The sequence below is a fragment of the Lactuca serriola genome, chromosome 3 (genome assembly GCF_051521515.1).
Source record: "Lactuca serriola cultivar US96UC23 chromosome 3, Lser_US96UC23_V15, whole genome shotgun sequence".
NCBI classification, from domain to species: domain Eukaryota; kingdom Viridiplantae; phylum Streptophyta; class Magnoliopsida; order Asterales; family Asteraceae; genus Lactuca; species Lactuca serriola.
The window spans coordinates 243,389,290-243,413,055 of NC_136410.1; the positions used below are offsets into that span (position 1 = coordinate 243,389,290).

Consider the following 23,766-nt stretch of genomic DNA (forward strand, 5'->3'; position numbering starts at 1 on the left):
AAGTTTTTATAGAACAGTGAATGAACCAATTCAATAAACTGTTTGATGGAAATTTTGTTTATATTTATTTATTTAATAAATGAACGAATATAAATTATATTTTTATCCGTTTAGTTAAACGGATGAACATGAACAATAGTCACATTCATTCATTTATATTTGATTACTATATTACATTATATATCATAGTATATAATCGGTGAGAGTAAAAGAGGATCTTCTAAGAATGATTTAGGTTTTACAAGTTTTGGATTTTGTAAAAGTATCATAAGTGGCATTACTAAAAACAATCAACACATTAAAAATGTTGACGATGCTATTCTTAATTTGAATGTGTATGTTTATTTACATTTGTTTATGTTCATTTAACAAACATAAATGAACGAACAAGATCGAACAACATGCATTGTTAAACAAACAAACATAAACAAAAAAATCGTTTATTTGTTTGGTCAACCATACTTAGTAAATGAGAAATTAAATATCATTTTATTTTTTGTTTCTACAAATTTTCCTATCTATTTAAATGATAACATGTGTCACATTAGTTAACAAAATATTATTAAATTTAATTAAATGAGCATTAAATGTTATATATGTCATCATTTAATTAGGTAGAAGGTGAGATTTGTAGGAACAATATATTTAATTTCTTGTAACAACACAAATTTTCAAACCAATTTTTTTTTTTTTATTTCAAAAATATATTTATTTCCATTCAACACAAGGCATAAATAGTTTAAGTATTCTGTCAAATACAAATAATCCAAAACCCCAAGATCATAAAAGCATTCTTCAGTGTGTATCGATCACGCCGGCGCCTTCCCATGGTCCTCGCTAGTACCTGAAACATATTGCACAACAACTGTAAGCATAAATGCTTAGTGAGTTCCCCAATATACAACTTACGCACATACGCCTTTCCAGGCCCTGACCTTCCGGTCCATGTGTCTCAGGGGACTTCCGTCCCTGCTGGGTAAACCTTCCGGTCCTACCCACGCCGACCTTCCGGTCCATCACACAACATATCGCCTTCCGGCCCAAAACATATTGCCTTCCGGCCCATAATATAATCGCCTTCCGGCCCATAACATACATAGCACATATAACAAATAACTTACCACATATAGCATACATATCACATATCATATCCGACCTTCCGGTCACACAGTCAAACCCTTCAGGGTACAGTATAGTGAGAAGACTCACCTCGTAAAGGCTGAACGCTAGCAAATCCCGAAATGACTCGTGCACAACCGACGAGCTACAACCTCCCTATAACATCACATATCTCATTAATACTTATATCTTCTAAGTGTGACTATCCCTAAGAAGTCAGACTTAGGTCAACTCTGGTCAACGGTCAACGGTCAACTCGACCGGACTCGGCGAGTACCATGGCGACTCGGCGAGTCTAGACGTCCTCCAACTTTCTGAGATTCCTTATCTACTCGTCGAGTATCCTCCTCGACCCGACGAGTTACTCCTGGAAGAATCGCGGGGCCACCCCGACTCCACTCGCCGAGTCTGAAGAACAACTCGGCGAGTCCCAGTAAATCTTCAAGCTACTCGCCGAGTCTGAAGAACAACTCGGCGAGTCCATGCCATGCAGACGATCAACTGCTTCCTGAATTACGTATGGTCCCGAGATATACAATCATGGGACTTTCTGGACTTCTAAACACCTTATTACTGGGGTATGAACGTCTGGGTAATAACATAATAACCTATCTAATCACTAAATGGGTTTCATAAACCCTAGATTCGTATACACATCAAAATAACATAAAGGAATCCGAAATATTACCTGGAATATGCCCTCTCTGTGTCTCCAAACCGCAGAACTCGAATCCCTTGCTGTTCCTTTAGCCAAAACCCTTCTCCTCCTTGCCCAACAATTTCTTCAAGCCCTAATATCCTCCAATCTTGCTCTAGATGCCCACAGCCGTTTAGGGTTCCTCTCAATCGACTAAAGACGGACAATGACGGCATATAAGAGCATTATATACGATCCAAAACCGAACGGTTAGGGTTTCTGCTGAACAGCGTCGACTCGCCGAGTCCATATCTGGACTCGTCGAGTCCAGTCGCGGACCTGCGACCAAGTCTGCGATCCTACTCGGCGAGTCTAGGCTCCAACTCGCCGAGTCCCCTCTTAACTCACCCCAAAAACATAATTAAACAATACCTGAGATTTCGGGCTGTTACAACTCTCCCCCACTTGGATTAGACTTCGCCCTCGAAGTCTCACTCTGCAAATAGTTCCGGATGCTGCTCCCGCATCTCGCGTTCCGGTTCCCAAGTCATTTCTGATCCCTTACGGTGTTGCCATTGAACCAACACCAGAGGTACCTCCTTGTTCCTCAGAACCTTGATCTTTCGATCTCTGATAGCCACTGGTCTCTCCGCGTAATTCAGGCTCGCATCCACCTGAACATCCTCCAATGGAACCACTGCCGACTCATCGGCTATGCACTTCCTCAACTGCGACACATGAAAGGTGTCGTGGATCTGACCCAACTCCGCTGGCAACTCCAACCAATAGGCTACCCGGCCTATCCTTGCAATCACACGAAATGGCCCAATATACCGGGGCCCCAATTTGCCCCTCTTCCTGAATCGAATCACTCCTTTCCAAGGAGAGACCTTCAGGAGAACGAAGTCGCCGACCTGAAATTCAAGCTCGGATCGGCGCCTGTCTGCATAACTCTTCTGTCGGCTCTGGGCAGTCAATAACCTTTGTCTCACTTGCTGAATCTGCTCTGTCGTCTGGAGCACGATCTCCGTGCTGCCCATCACTCTCTCTCCCACCTCTCCCCAGCAAATGGGGGTCCGACACCTCCTACCATACAACAGCTCAAAAGGTGGCATACCAATGCTCGAATGATGGCTGTTGTTGTAGGAAAACTCTGCCAATGGTAAATACGCATCCCAACTACCCCCGAAGTCTAACACACACGCTCGGAGCATGTCCTCCAGCGTCTGAATCGTCCGCTCGCTCTGACCGTCTGTCTGGGGATGGTATGCGGTACTAAAATGCAATTTAGTACCCAGCTCCTCATGGAATTTCTTCCAGAACCTGGAAGTGAAGCGCACATCACGGTCTGACACAATCGAGATCGGCACCCCATGCCGAGATACCACTTCTCTCACATATATCTCTGCCAACTTCTCCGCTGAAGAACTTTCGCTGATGGCAAGGAAGTGTGCACTCTTCGTCAACCTATCCACAATCACCCAAATTGCATCAACTCCCCTGGCAGTTCTCGGCAATTTGGTGATGAAATCCATAGTGATCTGCTCCCACTTCCACTCGGGGATCTCCAATGGCTGTAACTTGCCATGCGGTCTCTGGTGCTCAGCCTTAACCCTACGGCAGGTCAAGCACCGCTCGACGAACCATGCAACGTCCCTCTTCATACAGGGCCACCAATACTCTTTCCTCAGGTCCAAATACATCTTCGTAGCACCGGGATGGATCGAGAATTTCGATCTATGAGCCTCTTCCATCAAAGTAATACGCGTACCGCCCACAAACGGTACCCAAATCCGACCCTGAAACGTCATAAGCCCTCGCCCATCCTTAACGAACTCTGAAATTAATCCCACGACCCGCTCTTTCTTCTGCATTTCTGGTCGCACAGCTTCGGCCTGCGCCCCACGAATAGCATCCAATACTGGAGTCATCACAGTCAGTCTCAAGCATACATCTCGCAATGTAGTGCTCTCCGCCCTGCGGCTCAACGCGTCAGCTACCACATTAGCCTTACCTGGGTGGTACAGGATCTCACAATCATAATCCTTGACCACATCCAACCACCTCCTCTGACGCATATTTAGGTTGGGTTGATCCATCAAATACTTCAAGCTCTTATGGTCCGTGTATATCGTACATCGAACCCCATACAGGTAGTGACGCCAAATCTTGAGAGCGAACACTACTGCTCCCAACTCTAAATCATGCGTGGGATATCTCGCCTCATGAGGCTTCAGCTGCCTCGACGCATACGCTATCACATGACCCCTCTGCATCAACACTGCACCCAGTCCCGAAATCGATGCGTCGCAATATACCACAAAACCCTCCATCCCTTCTGGAAGAGCTAATACCGGGGCTTCGCACAACCTCTGGCGAAGTGTCTCAAAGGAGGTCTGCTGCTCGGGCCCCCATGAGAATGCAACACCCTTCCGGGTCAATCTGGTGAGTGGCACTGCGATCTTGGAGAAATCCTTGATGAATCTCCGATAATACCCTGCCAACCCCAGGAAGCTCCTGATCTCAGAAGGTGACTTCGGCACCTCCCAACTCATTACCGCCTCAACCTTGGCCGGATCGACCAATATCCCTTTCTGATTGACAACATGTCCTAGAAATTGGACCTCTCGCAGCCAGAAGTCACATTTGGAGAACTTTGCATAAAGCTTCTCCGACCTCAATACCTCAAGGACCTCCCTCAAATGCTCCTCATGCTGCTCTCTAGATCTAGAATACACCAGAATGTCGTCGATGAATACAATCACTGACCGATCCAACATCGGTCTGCATACCCTGTTCATGAGATCCATGAACACCGCCGGGGCATTGGTGAGTCCGAAAGGCATCACCACAAACTCATAATGCCCATATCGCGTCCTAAACGCTGTCTTCTGGACATCCTCCTCCCGCACTCTCACCTGATGGTACCCTGACCTCAGATCGATCTTGGAAAACCAAGTTGCTCCCTGCAACTGATCGAATAAATCATCGATCCTCGGCAACGGGTAACGGTTCTTGACCGTCAACTTGTTCAACTCCCGGTAATCAATACACATCCGGTGTGAACCATCCTTCTTCTTGACGAACAGAATAGGTGCTCCTCACGGCGAGCTGCTCGGCCGAATGAATCCCTTCCCCAACAGCTCCTGGAGCTGCGAGGACAACTCTTGCATCTCTGGAGGTGCAAGACGATAAGGCACTTTAGCAATAGGCGCGGCCCCCGGAACCAGATCGATACCAAACTCTACTTGCCTCACAGGAGGTACTCCCGGCAGCTCCTCGGGGAAAACATCTGGAAACTCACGCACCACAGGGACCTCCTCAACTGATTTCGGTCTCTCGGGAACCTCCCGCGTATCCATCACATACGCCACAAAACCCTTACAGCCCTGCTGTAGACACTGCCTCGCCCTAGCGGCCGAACAAAAAGCTGATCCCGAACGGGTACCCTCGCCGTACACCGAAAGGACTCCCCCACTATGGTCTCGTATGGTCACCAGCTGACGCTCACAGTCGATGACAGCGCCGAATCGGCTCAACCAGTCCATGCCTACGATGACACAGACATCACCCATCGCAATAGGGATCAGGTCAATCGGGAATTCAACCCCGAAAATCTCTAGTACACATCCCCGAAGAACCTCCGTGGCACAAATCACTTTCTCGTCAGCTATAGAAACTCTCAAAGGTCGACTCAACGACTCACGACAAACGCTGATATGCTGACTAAAGGCTAAGGACACAAAGGACCTACTCGCACCCGAGTCAAATAACACTAAGGCAGGCACAGAGTTCACAAGAAAAGTACCTACGCATATAATAACATAAGCATAACATCTCGACATTAAAATAATTACATGAATTACAACATACCTGCCACAACATCGGGCGCAGCGCGGACCTCCTCCGCAGTCAGCTGAAAGGCTCTCCCCCGAGCCCTCGGGGCCTCGGCCTTCACCGGTCGAGTCGCAGTAGCTCCGGCAGCAGGTGCAGATCCCTGAAGAAGCTGAGGGCACTCGGCCTTCCTATGGCCAGTCTGGTTGCAATGAAAGCAAACCGTAAATCCCTTGGGACACTCCCTAGCAATGTGCCCCTCCTTGCCACACTTGTAGCAAGCACCAGATCGACACGCCCCCTCATGACCCTTGCCGCACTTTCCGCAAGTGCGGCTCTTCGAACCTCCCGTCCTCGCATCGACGGACTTGGTCCGCTTGGCTGCCGGCTGGAACTGAGCCGGTCGCCGGTCCACCCGCTGAGACTCGGCCTCCTCCCTGGCCTGGGTCTCCAACTCGATCTTGCGCTTCCTGGCATTCGCCTGAAGCTCAGCAAAAGTATGGTAGGTGGAGTTCGACACAAACTCCCGGATATCCCTCCTCAACACTCCCAAGTACCGACTCATCCGAGCCTGATCAGTGGACACCAGCTCGGGGCAGAACATCGCCCTCTCATGAAACTTCCGCGTAATCACCGCAACAGAATCAGTACCCTGCTTGAGGGTTAAGAACTCCTGCACCAATCGTTCCCTCTCCACCGGGGGAACGTACTCATCCCTGAACATGGCAGTAAACCCCTCCCATGTCACCGCTGTAGTCTCTGCCAAAGTGAAGTTCGCCGTCACGAACTTCCACCAGTCCTTCGCTCCCAGACGGAGCTGGTTCAAAGCGAACCGTACCCTCAGGTGCTCCGGGCATGAACACGTGTAGAAGCACCCCTCTATGTCCGCGATCCACCTCATCGCAGCAATCGGATCCTGCGTCCCATCGAACTCCGGTGGCTTCGTGTTGCTGAACTCTCGGAACAGCAACGAGTCACCTCCCTGTGGCCTAGCGGCGGCCACCGCTGCGGTAGCTGCAGCGGTTGCAGCCTCAGTCAACGTGGCGTACCGCTCATCGAATGTCTCCATCAGGGTGGTCTTAATAGACCCAAACATCTCCGGGATCTCAGCCCGGATCGCGGCCGCCACCTCCTCGTGAATCATCTGACGAATATCCTCGTCACTCACACCGCTCGTACTCGCTCCGTGGCGTGGTCTAACCATGATGTCTCTGAAATACAACATAAAACTATCAGAGACTCCTCCGAGTATAATCGTACTCGATACGCAACCCTACTCAGTCCCCGATATCCAGGGATTCTTACTTGGGTCTCCCACTGACCCGGTGTCCTCGGTAGTACGGGCCCAATACTACCGACCACACCGCATCAGTGTTCATCCCAAGTCCTCCTCCCCAAACTCCGGATAGTGAGTACTCTACTGCTGATATGCACTATCTACCCGCATGCTAGCAACGCATCTCATATAGGCAAATTTCCCTAGACTAAGGCATCACAAATCAGGCCACTCTAGTCCTATCATGGATACCTAGTCTTCTAGCATGCATAACAATTCATATCATATAATATTGTAAAGTATTTTGGGGATCTTTACCGTTCGGGCGCTGACTGATCGTACACACTGCTTCTTTCTTGCTTACCACGAAACCATTTACAAAAGTTTATGCCTTTATTTAAAAAGTTTTCCTCAAATCCTCGGTTTGAGTTCAGTTACTCCCGAAGGTGCACCCGAATCCCTCAAACCAAGGCTCTGATACCAATTGTAACAACACAAATTTTCAAACCAATTTTTTTTTTATTTCAAAAATATATTTATTTCCATTCAACACAAGGCATAAATAGTTTAAGTATTCTGTCAAATACAAATAATCCAAAACCCCAAGATCATAAAAGCATTCTTCAGTGTGTATCGATCACGCCGGCGCCTTCCCACGGTCCTCGCTAGTACCTGAAACATATTGCACAACAACTGTAAGCATAAATGCTTAGTGAGTTCCCCAATATACAACTTACGCACATACGCCTTTCCAGGCCCTGACCTTCCGGTCCATGTGTCTCAGGGGACTTCCGTCCCTGCTGGGTAAACCTTCCGGTCCTACCCACGCCGACCTTCCGGTCCATCACACAACATATCGCCTTCCGGCCCAAAACATATTGCCTTCCGGCCCATAATATAATCGCCTTCCGGCCCATAACATACATAGCACATATAACAAATAACTTACCACATATAGCATACATATCACATATCATATCCGACCTTCCGGTCACACAGTCAAACCCTTCCGGGTACAGTATAGTGAGAAGACTCACCTCGTAAAGGCTGAACGCTAGCAAATCCCGAAATGACTCGTGCACAACCGACGAGCTACAACCTCCCTATAACATCACATATCTCATTAATACTTATATCTTCTAAGTGTGACTATCCCTAAGAAGTCAGACTTAGGTCAACTCTGGTCAACGGTCAACGGTCAACTCGACCGGACTCGGCGAGTACCATGGTGACTCGGCGAGTCTAGACGTCCTCCAACTTTCTGAGATTCCTTATCTACTCGTCGAGTATCCTCCTCGACCCGACGAGTTACTCCTGGAAGAATCGCGGGGCCACCCCGACTCCACTCGCCGAGTCTGAAGAACAACTCGGCGAGTCCCAGTAAATCTTCAAGCTACTCGCCGAGTCTGAAGAACAACTCGGCGAGTCCATGCCATGCAGACGATCAACTGCTTCCTGAATTACGTATGGTCCTGAGATATACAATCATGGGACTTTCTGGACTTCTAAACACCTTATTACTGGGGTATGAACGTCTGGGTAATAACATAATAACCCATCTAATCACTAAATGGGTTTCATAAACCCTAGATTCGTATACACATCAAAATAACATAAAGGAATCCGAAATATTACCTGGAATATGCCCTCTCTGTGTCTCCAAACCGCAGAACTCGAATCCCTTGCTGTTCCTTTAGCCAAAACCCTTCTCCTCCTTGCCCAACAATTTCTTCAAGCCCTAATATCCTCCAATCTTGCTCTAGATGCCCACAGCCGTTTAGGGTTCCTCTCAATCGACTAAAGACGGACAATGACGGCATATAAGAGCATTATATACGATCCAAAACCGAACGGTTAGGGTTTCTGCTGAACAACGTCGACTCGCCGAGTCCATATCTGGACTCGTCGAGTCCAGTCGCGGACCCGCGACCAAGTCTGCGATCCTACTCGGCGAGTCTAGGCTCCAACTCGCCGAGTCCCCTCTTAACTCACCCCAAAAACATAATTAAACAATACCTGAGATTTCGGGCTGTTACATTTCTCTTAGTAAATATATAATCAACTAGAACCGAATTACATATCTAGTTCCTAATTGGTGCCGGTTCCTATTCCAATATATCCAAACCTATAGAGATTATCAAACAAAACATTTTATTAGAAAGTATTTTATGTGGTCCTTATTTATTAGTAATTATTAAACAAAGAATGTTAATATATTATATTAATTATGAAATATAAACAAAATACAAGTGTACCATCACGTGCTGAACTTTAACTCTTTAAGTTGTCCCGATTTCACGTAGTTTATTCATGGATGTGCAGCCTATATAGCAGTATTAAAATGAAGTTGGACATATATATATAGGTTATCCTTAACATATATACCCAAAACCCTCGAGATTTCTCATATTAATTGTAACATCAACCGAATCAACATGATGATGATGAGATCGTACTTGAAGAGGACCCTCTCTGCACCACAATACTTACTCCATTCTCGCTTCTCACATACACCAAACCCATCCATGTCCACTCTTTCATCTTCAACCTTCCGTCACCATTATACTACTCATGACTCCTCATGCAGGTTTGATGATGAAAACAATATTACCAAAAGAGTCGATCTTGAGATAATCTCAATAGGAAGCATCAAACCAGCTTATCCAACTCCAAATCATTTAAGAACATTCAATTTATCCATTATCGATCAAATGTTTTTCGATTCCAACACCCCTACGATCCTATTTCTTCCCAACACTGACAACACTTCTGTTTCAGACGTCATAGCAACAAGATCAGGGCGTCTGAAGGAATCCTTATCTGAGCTTCTAACACAATACTATCCTTTTGCTGGTGAAATCGTTGACATATTTAGCATTGATTGTAACGATAAAGGTGTCTATTTCGTTGAAGCCCGAGTCAATCAAACTCTCCAAGAATTCCTCCATCAACCTGATGATCAGAAACTGAAAGAATTGATTCCAAAACACCCGAGTATCACAACCGAATCTTCATTAGGGAACTTTGTTATAAGTGTTCAGGTGAATGTTTTCAATTGTGGTGGGATTGGTCTTTGCACGAGCTTATCACACAAGATCTTCGATGGAACTACGTATTTCACGTTCATGAAAGCATGGGCTACAGCCGCCAGATCAGGTTCATCGCAGATAATTCCACCATGTCTTGTGGCCTCTGACATCTTCCCGAATAACCCATTCATAAAACAATGGCCTTCCAAGTTATGGAGTACGAAATTGCCTTGTACAAAACGATTCGTGTTTGATTCCATGGCGTTGGCTTCCCTCAAGGAGCAACCTGTTGCACCGGCGTTACGTGGGCCAACTCGCACAGAGGTCACGGCCGCCGTCGTGTGGAAGGCTGCTGCCAAAGCCGCCTCCACTGTTCGACGATTTAACCCGGATTCACCTCACGCTTTGTTCACATTCGTGAATCTACGGAAAAGGGCTTCGCCGCCATTGCCGACTGAGTTGATCGGAAACGTTATCAGTGCAGGGAATGCGATCTGCTTTCCGAACAAACAACCGGATCTGGCGACCATGATCGATGAAGTGAGAAAATCCATATCCAAACTGGATTCAGGTTACGTTGAATCTTTAAAACGTGAAAAGGGGCACCAGACATTCATTGGTTTTCAGAAGATAATAAACGATTTGATCGAAGTGATGAACGAAGAAAACTGCCTTTTTGCTACCAGCTTGTTGAATACCGGAATCTATGAGATGGATTTCGGATGGGGAAAGCCGATATGGTTCTATCATATGAATCCTGGATGCTCGAGGATTGTCTCTTTGAATGAAGTGAAGAAGGGTGGTGGTGTGGAAGCTGTAGTCTCGTTGAGTTCGGAAGAAATGGAGATTTTCGAGAGTGATCCGGAGGTTTTATCATATGCTACTGTCAACCCTAGCCCTCTAAGATTTCTAAATTAAGTAAGAATCAATATGTGATGAGTTTAAGTGTATTTTTGTTTCAAGTAATTGTAATGCTTTACAACTTTAAATCATGGATTGGGTTATGTTGAAAGTTTGAAACTAAGTTCAGAATTCACATATTAAGTTTTTATTCTCCTCACTTCTTCTAAGCGATACTATATATTTTTCCGTTTTTATAAAACAAACAATGAAATAATTAGCCAAGATAAGATATTTTAAGTTTTCTTGTGGATGCATCGTCACTATTTTTATTCTATTTCAGTTAGAATATTAGAATGTTGCACCGGGTCAGGGTGAACCTTGTTTTTGAAAGAGGGTTCAGAGCACTAGATATGTATGGACCAAGTAGATGTAATACTATTTTGGTGCCATGATAACTATGTTGTATCTTGTTATGACACAAACTTTTTTTTCCATTTTATAATGTATTTTATTTTATTTTTTTGATTTTTTTTTTAATTTAGACAAATATTTTTTTAAATATAACATAATAAATAAAACATAATGTTTAAAAATTATAAATAACATAAAATAATTTTTAAAGATTAAAATTAACATAGAGATTAAATTACACAATAACATTCAAATTAAAAAGAAACAAAAAAATTACATCCAAATTCAAAAAAAAAAAAAAAATACAACGCTATTCATTATTGTTATTGTTACCATAGAAGATATAATCCACCAAGTCTTCTCGAAGTTGTCTGTTTGCGTCTTGAATGTCAACAACGCGATGCAAATAATCTGCTGTTTCAGGTTGAAACTGAACGTGTCTGGGCTCCGTTGGGATATAGTGTGCAATATTTCGCCCTTTATCTTCTACTACCATGTTATACATTATCACAAATGCATACATGATATATCATAGAATTTCTAAATCCAATGGTCGTGCTGCATGTCCGACTATATGCCACTTCGCCTTCAGCACTCCAAAAGCACGTTCCACATCCTTACGTACTCCTTCTTGTCTTCTTTTAAAAAATTTGTCTCGTTTTTCAACTGGGTGGCGGAATGCCTTCACGAATGTGGAATACTGAGGATATATTCCATCTGTAAGGTAATACCCATATTTGTATTCGTTTCCATTCACCGTGAAAGGAGCATCACGGGTCTTTCCATTCAAAAGATCGTCGAATATTGGCGATTGATCAAGAACGTTGACGTCATTGTTGGAACCCGCAACCCCAAAAAATGCATGCCAAATCCATAAATCTTGAGAAGCAACAACCTCTAAAACCAACGAAGGTGATCCGTGATGACCACTTGCGTATTGCCCTTTCCATGCTACCGGACAATTTTTCCATTTTCAGTGTGTGCAATCAATGCTTCCGATCATTCCGGGAAGCCCATGACGTTCTTCATGCACCGCATACAATTCTTGCAAATCATGCAACGAAGGTTTCGCAAATACACGTCCCCAAAAGTTTCAACAACACCCCTTGACAATGTATACAAACTCTCCCTTACGGTTCTTTTGGACATTCTCATATAGTCGTCCATGGTGTCGGGTGACTCCCCCATAGCCATCAAAAGAATGGCCGCAACACATTTCTGCAACGTTGTAAACCCTCGTCTACCTCTAGCATCATATCTTAACTGAAAAAATTCATACCTAAACATAAATTAACTACAGCTTAAAAATATATTGCATATGTTGTAAAATTAAAGAAACATGTAGTACATTTTTATTTATTTTGTATAAAAGTATAGTAAAGAAGCGATACCGGCTTTCCAAGGCGTTGGCGATTCGTAAGATCACATCCCTACTCAAACGAAATCTTCTTTTGAAATCCTTCGCCCTGTATACACAATTATCCGCAAAGTAATCGCGATATAGATGTTCGTGTCCTTCCTCGTGATTTCTATTTAACATCGCACGTTTTGTTAGTAGCGGGGCTGGGTCTGGTTGTAACAGGTCGGTAGTGTAATAATGATACATCATCCTGAAGAAAATATCGTCATCTGAATCATCGGACGAGTCGAAAAGGTCCATATTTTTTTTGAAGATAATTGAAACTATGTAGAGAGGAAAAGAGAAATTGTGTGACATTTTTTATAAAATGGTAGGTATTTATAGGGTAAATGATTTTTTTGTTAATAGTTAATTTTTTTATACCGTTGCCATTTTAAACGTTTGAAAACGTTTAAAATTTGTGCGTTTCATCCAGTCGCGACGACAACGAGATTCAACCTCGACGAGCAAAAACGAGTAGGGGGGGCGGTGTTCCCCTCGTCACGACGCCATTGAGGCGTGCCACCTCATCCCCGTTGCTTCTCGTTTGGCCCATACTGCATAGTCTTATGGTTTTATATCGTGTTGAGAAAAGCTTTGTAAGAATAAAACATTTTTAAATTATGGTGAAATAGTGCTTTGAGTTGACGATTTATGGGGAGTGGTTCAAGGCGGTACTGGCGGCTACACTACTTTGTACCCATGGTACTGCAAAAATGGAAGAATATTGGGTTACCTAAGCAGTTGTCGGCTGCCTCTCTTTCTACCCTCTATTAAGACTATTGACCGATACTCATTTTTTCGTAGTTCCGCGATCAATCCGACACAACTATGCGTGTCATAAAAAGGTGAATCGGAGATAGGATGCCTATTAGCCTAAGATATATAACAAAAGTCATAGTAATCGTAAAAGAGAACTCGTGCATATAAAGAACGTCAAATATAACTTCGTATGAAGATTCCGTCGATATAAAGTCAGTCGAGAAAGAAATTCGTATGAAAGAGTTATGATTTTTATACGGGTTTTAACACTCTAAGCCATTTAAAAATATAAAATTAAAAATAAATGAGAATTAGCCAACGAAGTCTAAATGAAAGTTGTATTACTCGTCGATAGCTATGTGTGGATATAAAGAACGTCGAAAATGAAGATCGTATGAGAAATATATTGAAACATCCCAAAAATACAAGCCAAAAATTTCATTTGAAAACATTATTAAAACCATAATATCCAAATATCATATAAGAAAACCATAAGTCGTGTATCTCAAAATGTCATAAAATATGTCTCATATCAAAAATGATGTCAAGATCATGTCAAAAATATCAGAGTCTAACTCCTAGGCTAAAACTGTGGTGTGTGCCATGCCATCATCCCGAGCCCTTCCCCTTGCTAGCTGAAGTAGCTGAAACCAAAACTGAAACTGTAACCACGAAGCTTAGTGATCTCCCCCAAACTACAACATACCATACAATAACATATAAAGCACATACTGGGCCTTGCCCACTGCATCGGACCGAAGTCCGGAACTGAATAGGGCCTTGCCCACTACATCGGACCAAAGTCTGGAACTAACTAAGGCCTTGCCCACTGCATCAGACCGAAGTCCGAAACTAACTAGGGCCTTGCCCACTGCATCAGACCGAAGTCTGGAACTAACTAGGGCCTTGCCCACTGCATCGGACCGAAGTCCGGAACTGACTGAACATAGCATAACATAATCATAACATATAACAATAACACATATACTGCATACTGCATCGGACCGCAGTCCGGAACACATAACACATAGACATGCCTGAATCACAAAGACATCAAGCATACTGAACTATTTCTCGGGACCACCCGGCATCGGACCGCAGTCCGGAACTACTGTTATCTAAACGGGCCGGCATTGTGGCCATAGACCCGTTCCTACTGGAAGGAAACTCACCTCACACTGCTAAAGTCCCGCTGACAAAACCATAACTGTTGGATGACTACTTTACCCCAATTAATAATTAGTTTCCAACTCGTAACCATAAGTCTATGCTTGGGGTAAAAGACTACTTTACCCCTATCTTAGCTTGACTCAAGCCCAAGGCCCAAAAGTCTAATAATGGACCAACGCCCAATTATGGCCCAATTTCCCAATTGGGCCCAAGTCTCTACATGGTCTTGATCAAAGGCCCAATCATTCATTCTTGGTCCAACACTTGACATTCTCATAGTCCAACATCTTATAATCATCAAGGCCCAGATTATGGCCCAATTTTCCAAATTAGGCCCAATCCCTCACATGGGTCTTACTCTAGGACCATTAAATTATTCTAAGCCCAATTGCTTGTTATTGGATGGTCCATTATCATCCCAATTGTCAAAGCCCAATAGAAAGGCCCAACTCAAAGTCCAAGTGAAATTAGGGTTTTACATAAAATGACAATTAGGGTTAAGTTTCCTACTTAACCCGTTAATGACTTAATCCATTAAGTCCTTTAATCTACTAGATAAATGATATGGAATAATTTGGGCTTAATACACAATCCAATCCCAATGGCTCAAAAGTGGGCCCAAATAAGTCCAAGGCCCAAATACTTCCAGTTAGGGGTTTTCCACCCAAACATGGCCTAATAGGCCCAAAATTAATCTTTAAGCCCATTAGGATTTTGGCTAGGTCCATTAGGGTTTTGCTTATAGGGCACCACCCACTACCACCTCGGGTAGTGGTGGTCAATGGCGGCTCACGGCGGCGGCCATCACCTTACGGTGGTGGTTTGAGTTTCTTTTCATTATTCTTTTGGAAATTACAATTACAATGCTTAATCCAAAGATAAAAACACAAACACACACACACACACACACTAACTAACATACACACACACAGCCACCTTAGTGGTGGCTCGTGGCGGCGGTGGCTTTTTCCGGCCAAATAAAACACACCACACAAACCCAACGAAAAATACACCCACCCACATTATAATCTTGCAAGCAACTCCAGCCACCCCCTTGGTGGCCCACGGAGGTCCGACAGCAGCATAGTTGACAGCGACAACCACCATGGCCGGCTGCCATGGTGGTTCTTCACGACTTGCACCCATCAGAAGAGACGTACCAACCTTCATTCGATCCTGAAACAACAACCCAAACGCACCCAATCCCTTGCAATGACAGGCGGTGATGGGTGACGACCGGAGCAATTGGAAGGTTTTTTGGTGGCGGCAGTGACCGCTAGCAGTGGCCTGAATGAAATGAAGACATGAGAACATTGTCTGCGGCAAGGAGACGATGCGCCCAACACAACAACGGCCACGACGCCCGTCGATGGTCCTAGTCCTCAACCATACCGGAGCAACATGGCGGTCTTCAACATGGCGGCTCATCGCTTCTTCGTTGACCGACATGGCGATAGAGCGGCGACTATAGGCAGTTGGAATGCAGCGACTCAGCAGCAACACACATGTCGGTGGCGGAGTGGCAACGTCGGAGAATGGAAAAGGAGGGTGGTGGCGGCGCTGCAAGTTGAAGAAGGGGAAGGGAAATGGCGACCGGTGCTTAGAGGTTGGTGGCTGCAACCTTTTCTTTAGGGCTAGGGTTCCCGTAAGGATATATACCCGGTGCCTTTCTAACTTATTTCCATATTAACAGGATCAACCCCTCCTATCCTCTTTTCTCTCAAAATGAGTCCATTATTTACCCATTTAACCCTGGCTTTGGAAATCTCTTTCAATTTAAATCCATATATTACCAAACGTACCCTGACCTCCGAAATCCTTTTCAATTTAATCCCGAACTTACACTTTTGACCCCTGACTTTTAAAATTCTTCACAAATTAGTCTGGGGCTTACATTTACTAATTTATTTAAATAAACGGGGCATTACATATATGAATTTTTGAAAAATTAGAAATCGGCATGCGCCTGCGACACACGCTTCTAGAAGGCGCAAGCGTGGACTAGTCGGAGAAAGCAATGCGTCACGTTTATGGAGGAGCTCTACAAATAGGTTACAACCCCTATTCATTCCCTCACACTACAAGAACTCTTTCTTTGAAAATTCTACTTCTTGAGTCCAAAAATTCTTTGTAATTAGGATATTTTGGAGGAGCTCTGAGTCATCGAAGAGTTCATCAATTTGAAGTATTGAAGTCGGAGTTGTGCCTGCGAACTTTTCAGACTTTTTGTCAGAAATCTCTATAAGTTAAGCTACACTTATTATGCTTTAGGTGTAACTTATATTTGTATTCACAGTCGTTGTTATGAATTTATAAATAAGATTTATCAGTGATCTCAAGTCATAATACTGATTGATCTACTTATGTGAAACATCCTAAAAATACGAGCCAAAAATTTTGTTTTTTTTTAAAATCATTTATCAAACATAAATCTCATTGCCATAAAATAAAATTGTAAAACAAGTATCTCAAAACTCATAAAATCTGATAACAAATAACAATCTCATAATGAAAATAAGAGTAAACTCCCATGCTGTTCATCAGTAGTGTATGTAATGCCATCAGCTCGAGCCCTTCCCTTTACTCGCTGAAGTACCTAAAACCAAAATTGAAACTTTAAGCACAAAGCTTAGCGAGCTCCCCCAAACTACCACATACCATACAAAATACATATAACAAACAACATAACTCTAGGACTACTCCTACTGCATCGGGACGAATCCCAGCATCGGCTTACCCGACATCAGACTCCTGTCCGACATCGGGCTCACCCCGACATCCGACCGCATCGGCATCGGGCTCAACCCAACATCGGGCTTACCCCGACACATACACAAAAAAAAAATATCATAACACATAACATAATCACATAATCTGCCTCGGGCTTGCCCCGACATCGGACCGAAGTCCGGAACACATACGCATAACACATAAACATGCATGAATCACAAAGACATCAAGCATACACGACTACTTCTCGGGACCGCCCCGACATACTCTAATACTTAAACGGGCCGGCATTGGTGCCTTATGTGACAACCCGAAATTTTCATTCGGTCAAACCCTAAAAGTCAATCACTTCATATTATAAGTCAAGTTCACTTTTACTTGTTTTTGGGAAAAATAAAGTTCGTTTGATTATTTTAATATTATTTTTAAACGAACGGGTGAAAGAAAGTGCCGTCTCGGGTTTTGATTTTTAAAAACCGCAAACACCTCGTGTCTTAGAAGTTCCCAGCCAAACTATTTTGTTTGGGTCGAAAAATCATCCCAAAATCCGTAAACTCATGCTTATCCATGAGTTTACTCCCTAAGTCTAGTTATAATGTGTTTACTCCCCAAAAGAGTAAACTCCAAAAGAGTAAACTCAAGAAAACCTCTCAAGTAGCAAACTAGAAACAATTCAAGATCTTCCAACTAGTAAGTGTTCTAACCATTTCAAGTTGGTTTAATACTTAATCTAGTGTTTGTGCATCTACTCATCCATTCATTTATGTGTTTTGATTAGATTTCCAAAAACACCAAGAACACCAAGAACACACACTAAGTGTTCTTGGACTTTTAGCTAAATCCAAGCTTCCTTATAGTAAGTACTTCCATCCTTGAGTCTTCTTAAGCTTGTATTACATATTAACATCAAAGAAAAGTCCCAAGAACACCAAGATCAAGGTGTTCATGGTTTTGGGAGGCTCCCAAAACCGTAAACACCATTTATGGTGCAAAGTGGTGCCTTAAGGTGCCTAGATGCTTCACCATTCCTTAGGGACTTGTCTAGCTTCTTCCTTGATGAGTTTATCACACAAAAAGCACCAAATACTTCCATTTTTATGTGTTTACGGTTTGGGGATCTCCCAAAACCGTGAACACCCCAAAAAGTGCATAAAAGTCCCATAAAAGTCCAATGGTTATTCCTTATGTCTAAATCTAACCTAGACTATTGCCATGATTGAGCTAAGGACTTGAAAACCCCAAAATACCAAACTTATGGGTTTAAGGTAGTAAACTCATGAGTTTAAGGTAGTAAACCCAAAGAGAAATGACCATGAGGCCGTAAACTCCTCAAAGGAGTGTAATGATGCCCTAATCTCTTCCAAAGGCCAAACCACCAAGTAGAAATGCTTCAAAGGACTTGCAAAACCTCAAAACAACTTATGGTAAAAAAAAGAGGAGTTTACGACCGTAAACTCATTAGGTCAAAGTCATGAAAACCGTAAACTCCAAGGGAGTTTACCCTTGAACCCCAAACACTATAGCAAGGTCCTTTAGCACTTAGATGTAACCCTTATGACTTGTAGCACCTAAATAAGGTGTTTTACATGACTTAGGATGTCTTAACTTTGTCAATTAGTAGTTTAAAGTATAATTGGATACATATATGTGTGATTATATGTTAACTAGGATCATTGAGTGTGAACAAGTCTTCATTTGTCACCTAGCTACCCTACATCATTCAGTACATCCAAACCACCATCTACAGGTGAGTTCATACACCTTAATCAATGTTTTAAATGATTTTAAATGCTTTAATGGGGGGGGGGGGGGGGGGAGGGGAGGGGGAATACAGGTAGAAAACAACATGTTATTAAATCAATCATATGTATTTATAACTGTGTTTTCATTCAGCAGATTTCACATACTACAAAATGTGATGCATTAAATGGTTTTATATCTTAAAAATAACTTGATAGCAAAAGTATTACATTTGAAATGTTTATTAAAATTACATCAAGTCATTGTTAATTATTGTTCAAAACTCTTAGATGTCTTACAAAACCATTTTTACCTTCTTGAACAAATCTATATCTATACACTTATGTTCTTTTATATGTATTGATGTTATAGTTTTCATCCTTCATTCAGTTTCCCACACTCTTGTGTAGCAAGGGTGTATAAACCTGTTTGGATAATCAATTACCTTCCAGTTAACTATTATAGGGATAGTTAGGAGATACATAACATTATTCCTATTACAAGGAATTACATCAGAGTCAGTTCATTCATGAGTCTACACTATACATTACATGTTACATGGATACACTTACATAAGTACCTTACATGAATACATTACATGAGTACCTTACATGAATACATTACATGAGTACCTTACATGAATACATTACATGAATACATTACATGAGTACCTTACATGAATACATTACATGAGTACCTTTACGTAGATACATTTTCCTGTATACATTTACATGGATACTTGTACCTCGATTCATTAGGATGATTTATTAGTACCTTCTGTGTAAATTGTCCTGCCTATCCCAGTTCAACGGGATATCTAGACAGGACTAACCATTCCGAAGCCCAGCTGTTAGCACCAGTGGTTGATGAACATCTACGAATGCCTATGGTTATTTCTTATATTAGGAGTACCTTTACGGGACTAACCATTCCTTGGGCCTACTACTCGCCATAGAGGTTGACGAACATCTACGGATGCCTACGGTTAATACTTATATTAGGAGTACCTTATGGGACTAACCCTTCCTCCCACCTGCTGTAGCTACAGAGGAAAATTGAACAATCTACGGATGTTCAAAGGTTATACATTTCGCAAATCGCGATGTCGTGTTAATCCTAATACAAAAGGATAACACTTACATGATTATATTTTTCCTATTACTTTATTTTGTGATACATTCACATAAACGATGAGTTAGACTAAGTACTGTTTGTAATAGTCAAAAAGAAGGAAAAACTATCATTATCATAGCAAAACATTCGGGTCTTGGTAGAAGACCATTATATTCTTTTCCTATTACTTTATTTTGTGATACATTCACATAAACGATGAGTTAGACTAAGTACTATTTGTAATAGTCAAAAAGAAGGAAAAACTATCATTATCATAACAAAACATTCGGGTCTTGGTAGAAGACTACGTTTCATACTAGTAGGAAATATGAGATTTTCTAGGGTTTTTCATACTTATATCAACTGTTTCATTTAAAGATTTACATGGCATTCATAACAGCTTTCCAAAACAAGACAATGCCACTTAAATACTTATGAATTCACCAGCTTTAGGCTGATATTCGCTTTCAAAATAACTTGTATTCTCAGCTCACCAGTTAGACAGGTACGATGACAAGGTTTTGAGAAGACGGAGCACAGACAAGACTCATCTTATTTTGATTATTCATTTTATTGTTGTACATTATGAAAGAACACACATGTATTAAAACTTTACTTTTAATGCAGTGGATGATGTTGTTGCTTGTTTACTACTTTACACTGTTATGATACTTCACAAGACGTCCTCCACCCCGGAACGTTTCCGCCGTTCTTGGTTTTGGGGTGTGACACCTTAGACCCGTTCTTACTGGAGGAAAACTCACCTCTCAACCTGGCTGTTGAACACTCGAGTGAGGTAATATCTGCTTGATGCTCCCACGTCTCCCGGGCCGACTCTATATAATAGTACATAATAAGAAACTGAGGATACTACTAAGGGTAAATTGACCAAATTACCCCTTTTCTAAATTTGGACTCTCTCACTCAAGGTCCAAATCCAACTAATCCTCCTAAGTCCACCAATGGCCCACTAATGGCCTAATTTCTAAATTGGGCCTAACTCTTCATCTGGGCCCTACCTAAGCCCCAAACATGCCCTTGGTCCAAACTCTGACTTCTGATGGACTTACTGATATTGCCATATTTATACTTATTTTTAGGCAATATTTAAGGACATTTTTATTAATAAATTGACAATATGTTTAGAATAATGATACTTATGATTTTAAATTGTTATTTTCAGTCAATATAAAGGATTTTTGAAGAGAGGGACCAAAAGTGACAAAATGGGGAACATGGGAGGCTTGAAAGGCAAGAAAAGGATAAAATCACGATAAATACTTAGTTCACGACGTGGCGATGAAGCCCACGACGTGGCACGGGTGTTCCAGAAGATAGACATCGCGACGCGGAGGATTTCCTTGGAGGATACGGATTGCTTGAAGCCCACGACGTGGCACAGTTGGCCACGACGTGGCGCGAGTTTTTGAAGGTTATATAAGTACTCCTGATTATTACGAAGGAGAAGCTTTTGGCAGAAGGAAAGAGTTCCAGGAGACGTTTCAGAGCGAAAGAAAGGTTCTGGAAGAGGGTTCTTAACACCAAAAGGAGTAAAGGTCTATATTTTAATTAATTAAGAACATGTCTTTCATTATTTTTAGCTGTGTTAGTTTAAGTACTATGATAAGCAGCTGAATCTAGCTACTCTTGTTTAGCTAGATGAAGCTTTAAACTTATGAATAGTTATATGTTTATGGATTAATTTTAGTTGGTAAAAATTGCTTGTGTTTGATTTGTATGACCTAGCATGCTATTATTTGTTTTTCTAATTGCTTGATTGCATGTTCTGTGTAGCTTAGTGACCATTAAACTGCATGAACCTGTTTACCTAATAATTTAGTGAACATTGAATTGTTAGAGCTAGGATTGACCAATCTTAGTTAGCAATTAGAATAAATAAAGCTTAGCTGTGCTAGAGAACGTGTATTGTGATCATAATTGCGTTTATACAACAAATCTTACATAGCATATTTACATTCATAATTAGTTCTGTGTTTAATTATGTGTGAACATACATGGTTTGACATGAATTAGTTAATTATTGGTAAGTTAGAACTAAATTACTAATATAACTAAAAAACCAACTTAATAATCCGTAATCATTAGCTAGCCATAAGGGAGAAGTGGATTCAAACTAAACAAGAGAGTGTTTTTATTTACTGAATTTGATTTAAGTTCATCTGATCTTGTAAAACCAGATAAAACCCCTTTTAAACTTGTTAATAAATTAGGTTAATTTAATAGTAAGTAAATTAATTAGAAACACCGTTCCCTGTGATCGACACCCGACTTAACCAAACTATACTGTAATCTGACTAGGTACACTGCCTATAAGTGCATAGTTAGTTAAGTTTGTTAGGTTATAAATATTAAAATTAGTGAGTACTTTTGTGCACATCAAGTTTTTGGCGCCGTTGCCGGGGAACGACTTAGTTTTTTTTAGCTTAGTTATTTGCATTAAATTAACCGATCCTTCTTGTGGAGTAAAAACCACAAAAAGTTAATTTTTCAGCAAAATAAATTTTTTTCTGTTAATCATAGAGTCCACGACGTGGCCATATACTTGCCATGACGTGGACAGTTAAATTTTTTTTAAATTTTAGTTTGTAGTTAGTATTTCTTATTTTAGTTCAGTTTTACGTTTTTAGTTGAGAAAGTTGCAGGAGTTCATGACCAGAAGCTCAAGCACATATTTGGTGCCACCACTTGAAGATCCAGAGTCTGCACTTCACAAGAAAAAGACGCCCTTACAAGAATTGAAGTCAGCCTTTTCTAGGAAGTCGGGAAAGAAGACAGGAGAGTCAAGTTCATCAGCGAGGCACAAGAGCAATCTTGAGCATTTGGATCATACACCCATCCAAACCGAGTCCGAAAGCGATACCGAGCCGGAATTTGAAGAACACACGAGCGGACCCGAGAACGAGCCAAGGAACGAGATGGCAACAATTGAAGAAATGTCCATGGGAGCTTACAAGAAGCGGATCCAAGAAGATGTGGGTCCCGGTTTAGTCCAACCCACAATTCCTGCCACTACCACATTCGAGCTGATGGGACACATATTGACAGCACTGAAGGACATCCTATTTTTCGGGAAAGATCATGAGGATGCTTTTAAGCATCTAGATGAAGTCAACGACATTGCGAATTACTTCAATGTCCCAAATGTCACCAGAAACACAGTCTTGCTTAGGATGCTTCCCATCACTTTAAAAGGAGCTGCTAAGGAGTGGTTAAAAGCACTCCCACCGGGTACAATCACCACTTGGGCTCAGATGCGTGAGCAATTCCTGGATCAGTTTTTCCCGCCGTCCAAAATAGCCAAACTCAAGAAGGCAATAGCCAACTTTGAGCAACAGCCGGGGGAGTCACTATACGAAGCATGGGAGCGGTACAAGGGCTTGCTCAGAAATTGCCCTCAACATGACCTAAATGTGCAGCAAGAGATGTCAATCTTTTATGATGGGGTCAACGTGATGACAAGACAACTCCTTGATTCTCAAGGACCGCTGAAAAAGAAAAATACAAGGGAGGTCAAGGAGCTAATTGAAGAATTCGCGAAGCACTCTCGCAAATACCACAACCCGAGGCAAGATGGAATCAAAGGCGGTGGAGGGGCCCAAACTGAAGAAATTGCACCTGTCATGGCCATGCTGAATAATATGGATCGTAGGATAACACAAATGGACCAGTCGATACATGCCAT

General features: G+C 42.2%; 1 protein-coding gene and 1 non-coding gene across 2 annotated transcripts; one reads left to right on the forward strand and one right to left on the reverse strand.

Annotated features, from left to right (window-relative positions):
• The first annotated feature begins 9,228 nt into the window (after positions 1 to 9,228).
• Positions 9,229 to 10,915, forward strand: LOC145093798 (epi-neemfruitin B synthase L1AT-like). The gene has a single exon (XM_079032039.1). It carries the CDS (start codon positions 9,302 to 9,304, stop codon positions 10,811 to 10,813), a length of 1,512 nt encoding a protein of 503 aa, XP_078888165.1. The 5' UTR covers positions 9,229 to 9,301; the 3' UTR covers positions 10,814 to 10,915.
• Positions 10,916 to 23,383: 12,468 nt separating this feature from the next.
• LOC145096618 (small nucleolar RNA R71) lies at positions 23,384 to 23,490 on the reverse strand. The gene has a single exon (XR_013703994.1). It is a non-coding gene; the product is annotated as a small nucleolar RNA R71 (small nucleolar RNA).
• Positions 23,491 to 23,766: the final 276 nt, after the last annotated feature.

What these genes read in the sequence shown, in the direction of transcription:
- LOC145093798 (XM_079032039.1), top strand. Translation starts at nt 9,302, where the DNA reads ATGATGATGATGAGATCGTACTTGAAGAGGACCCTCTCTGCACCACAA.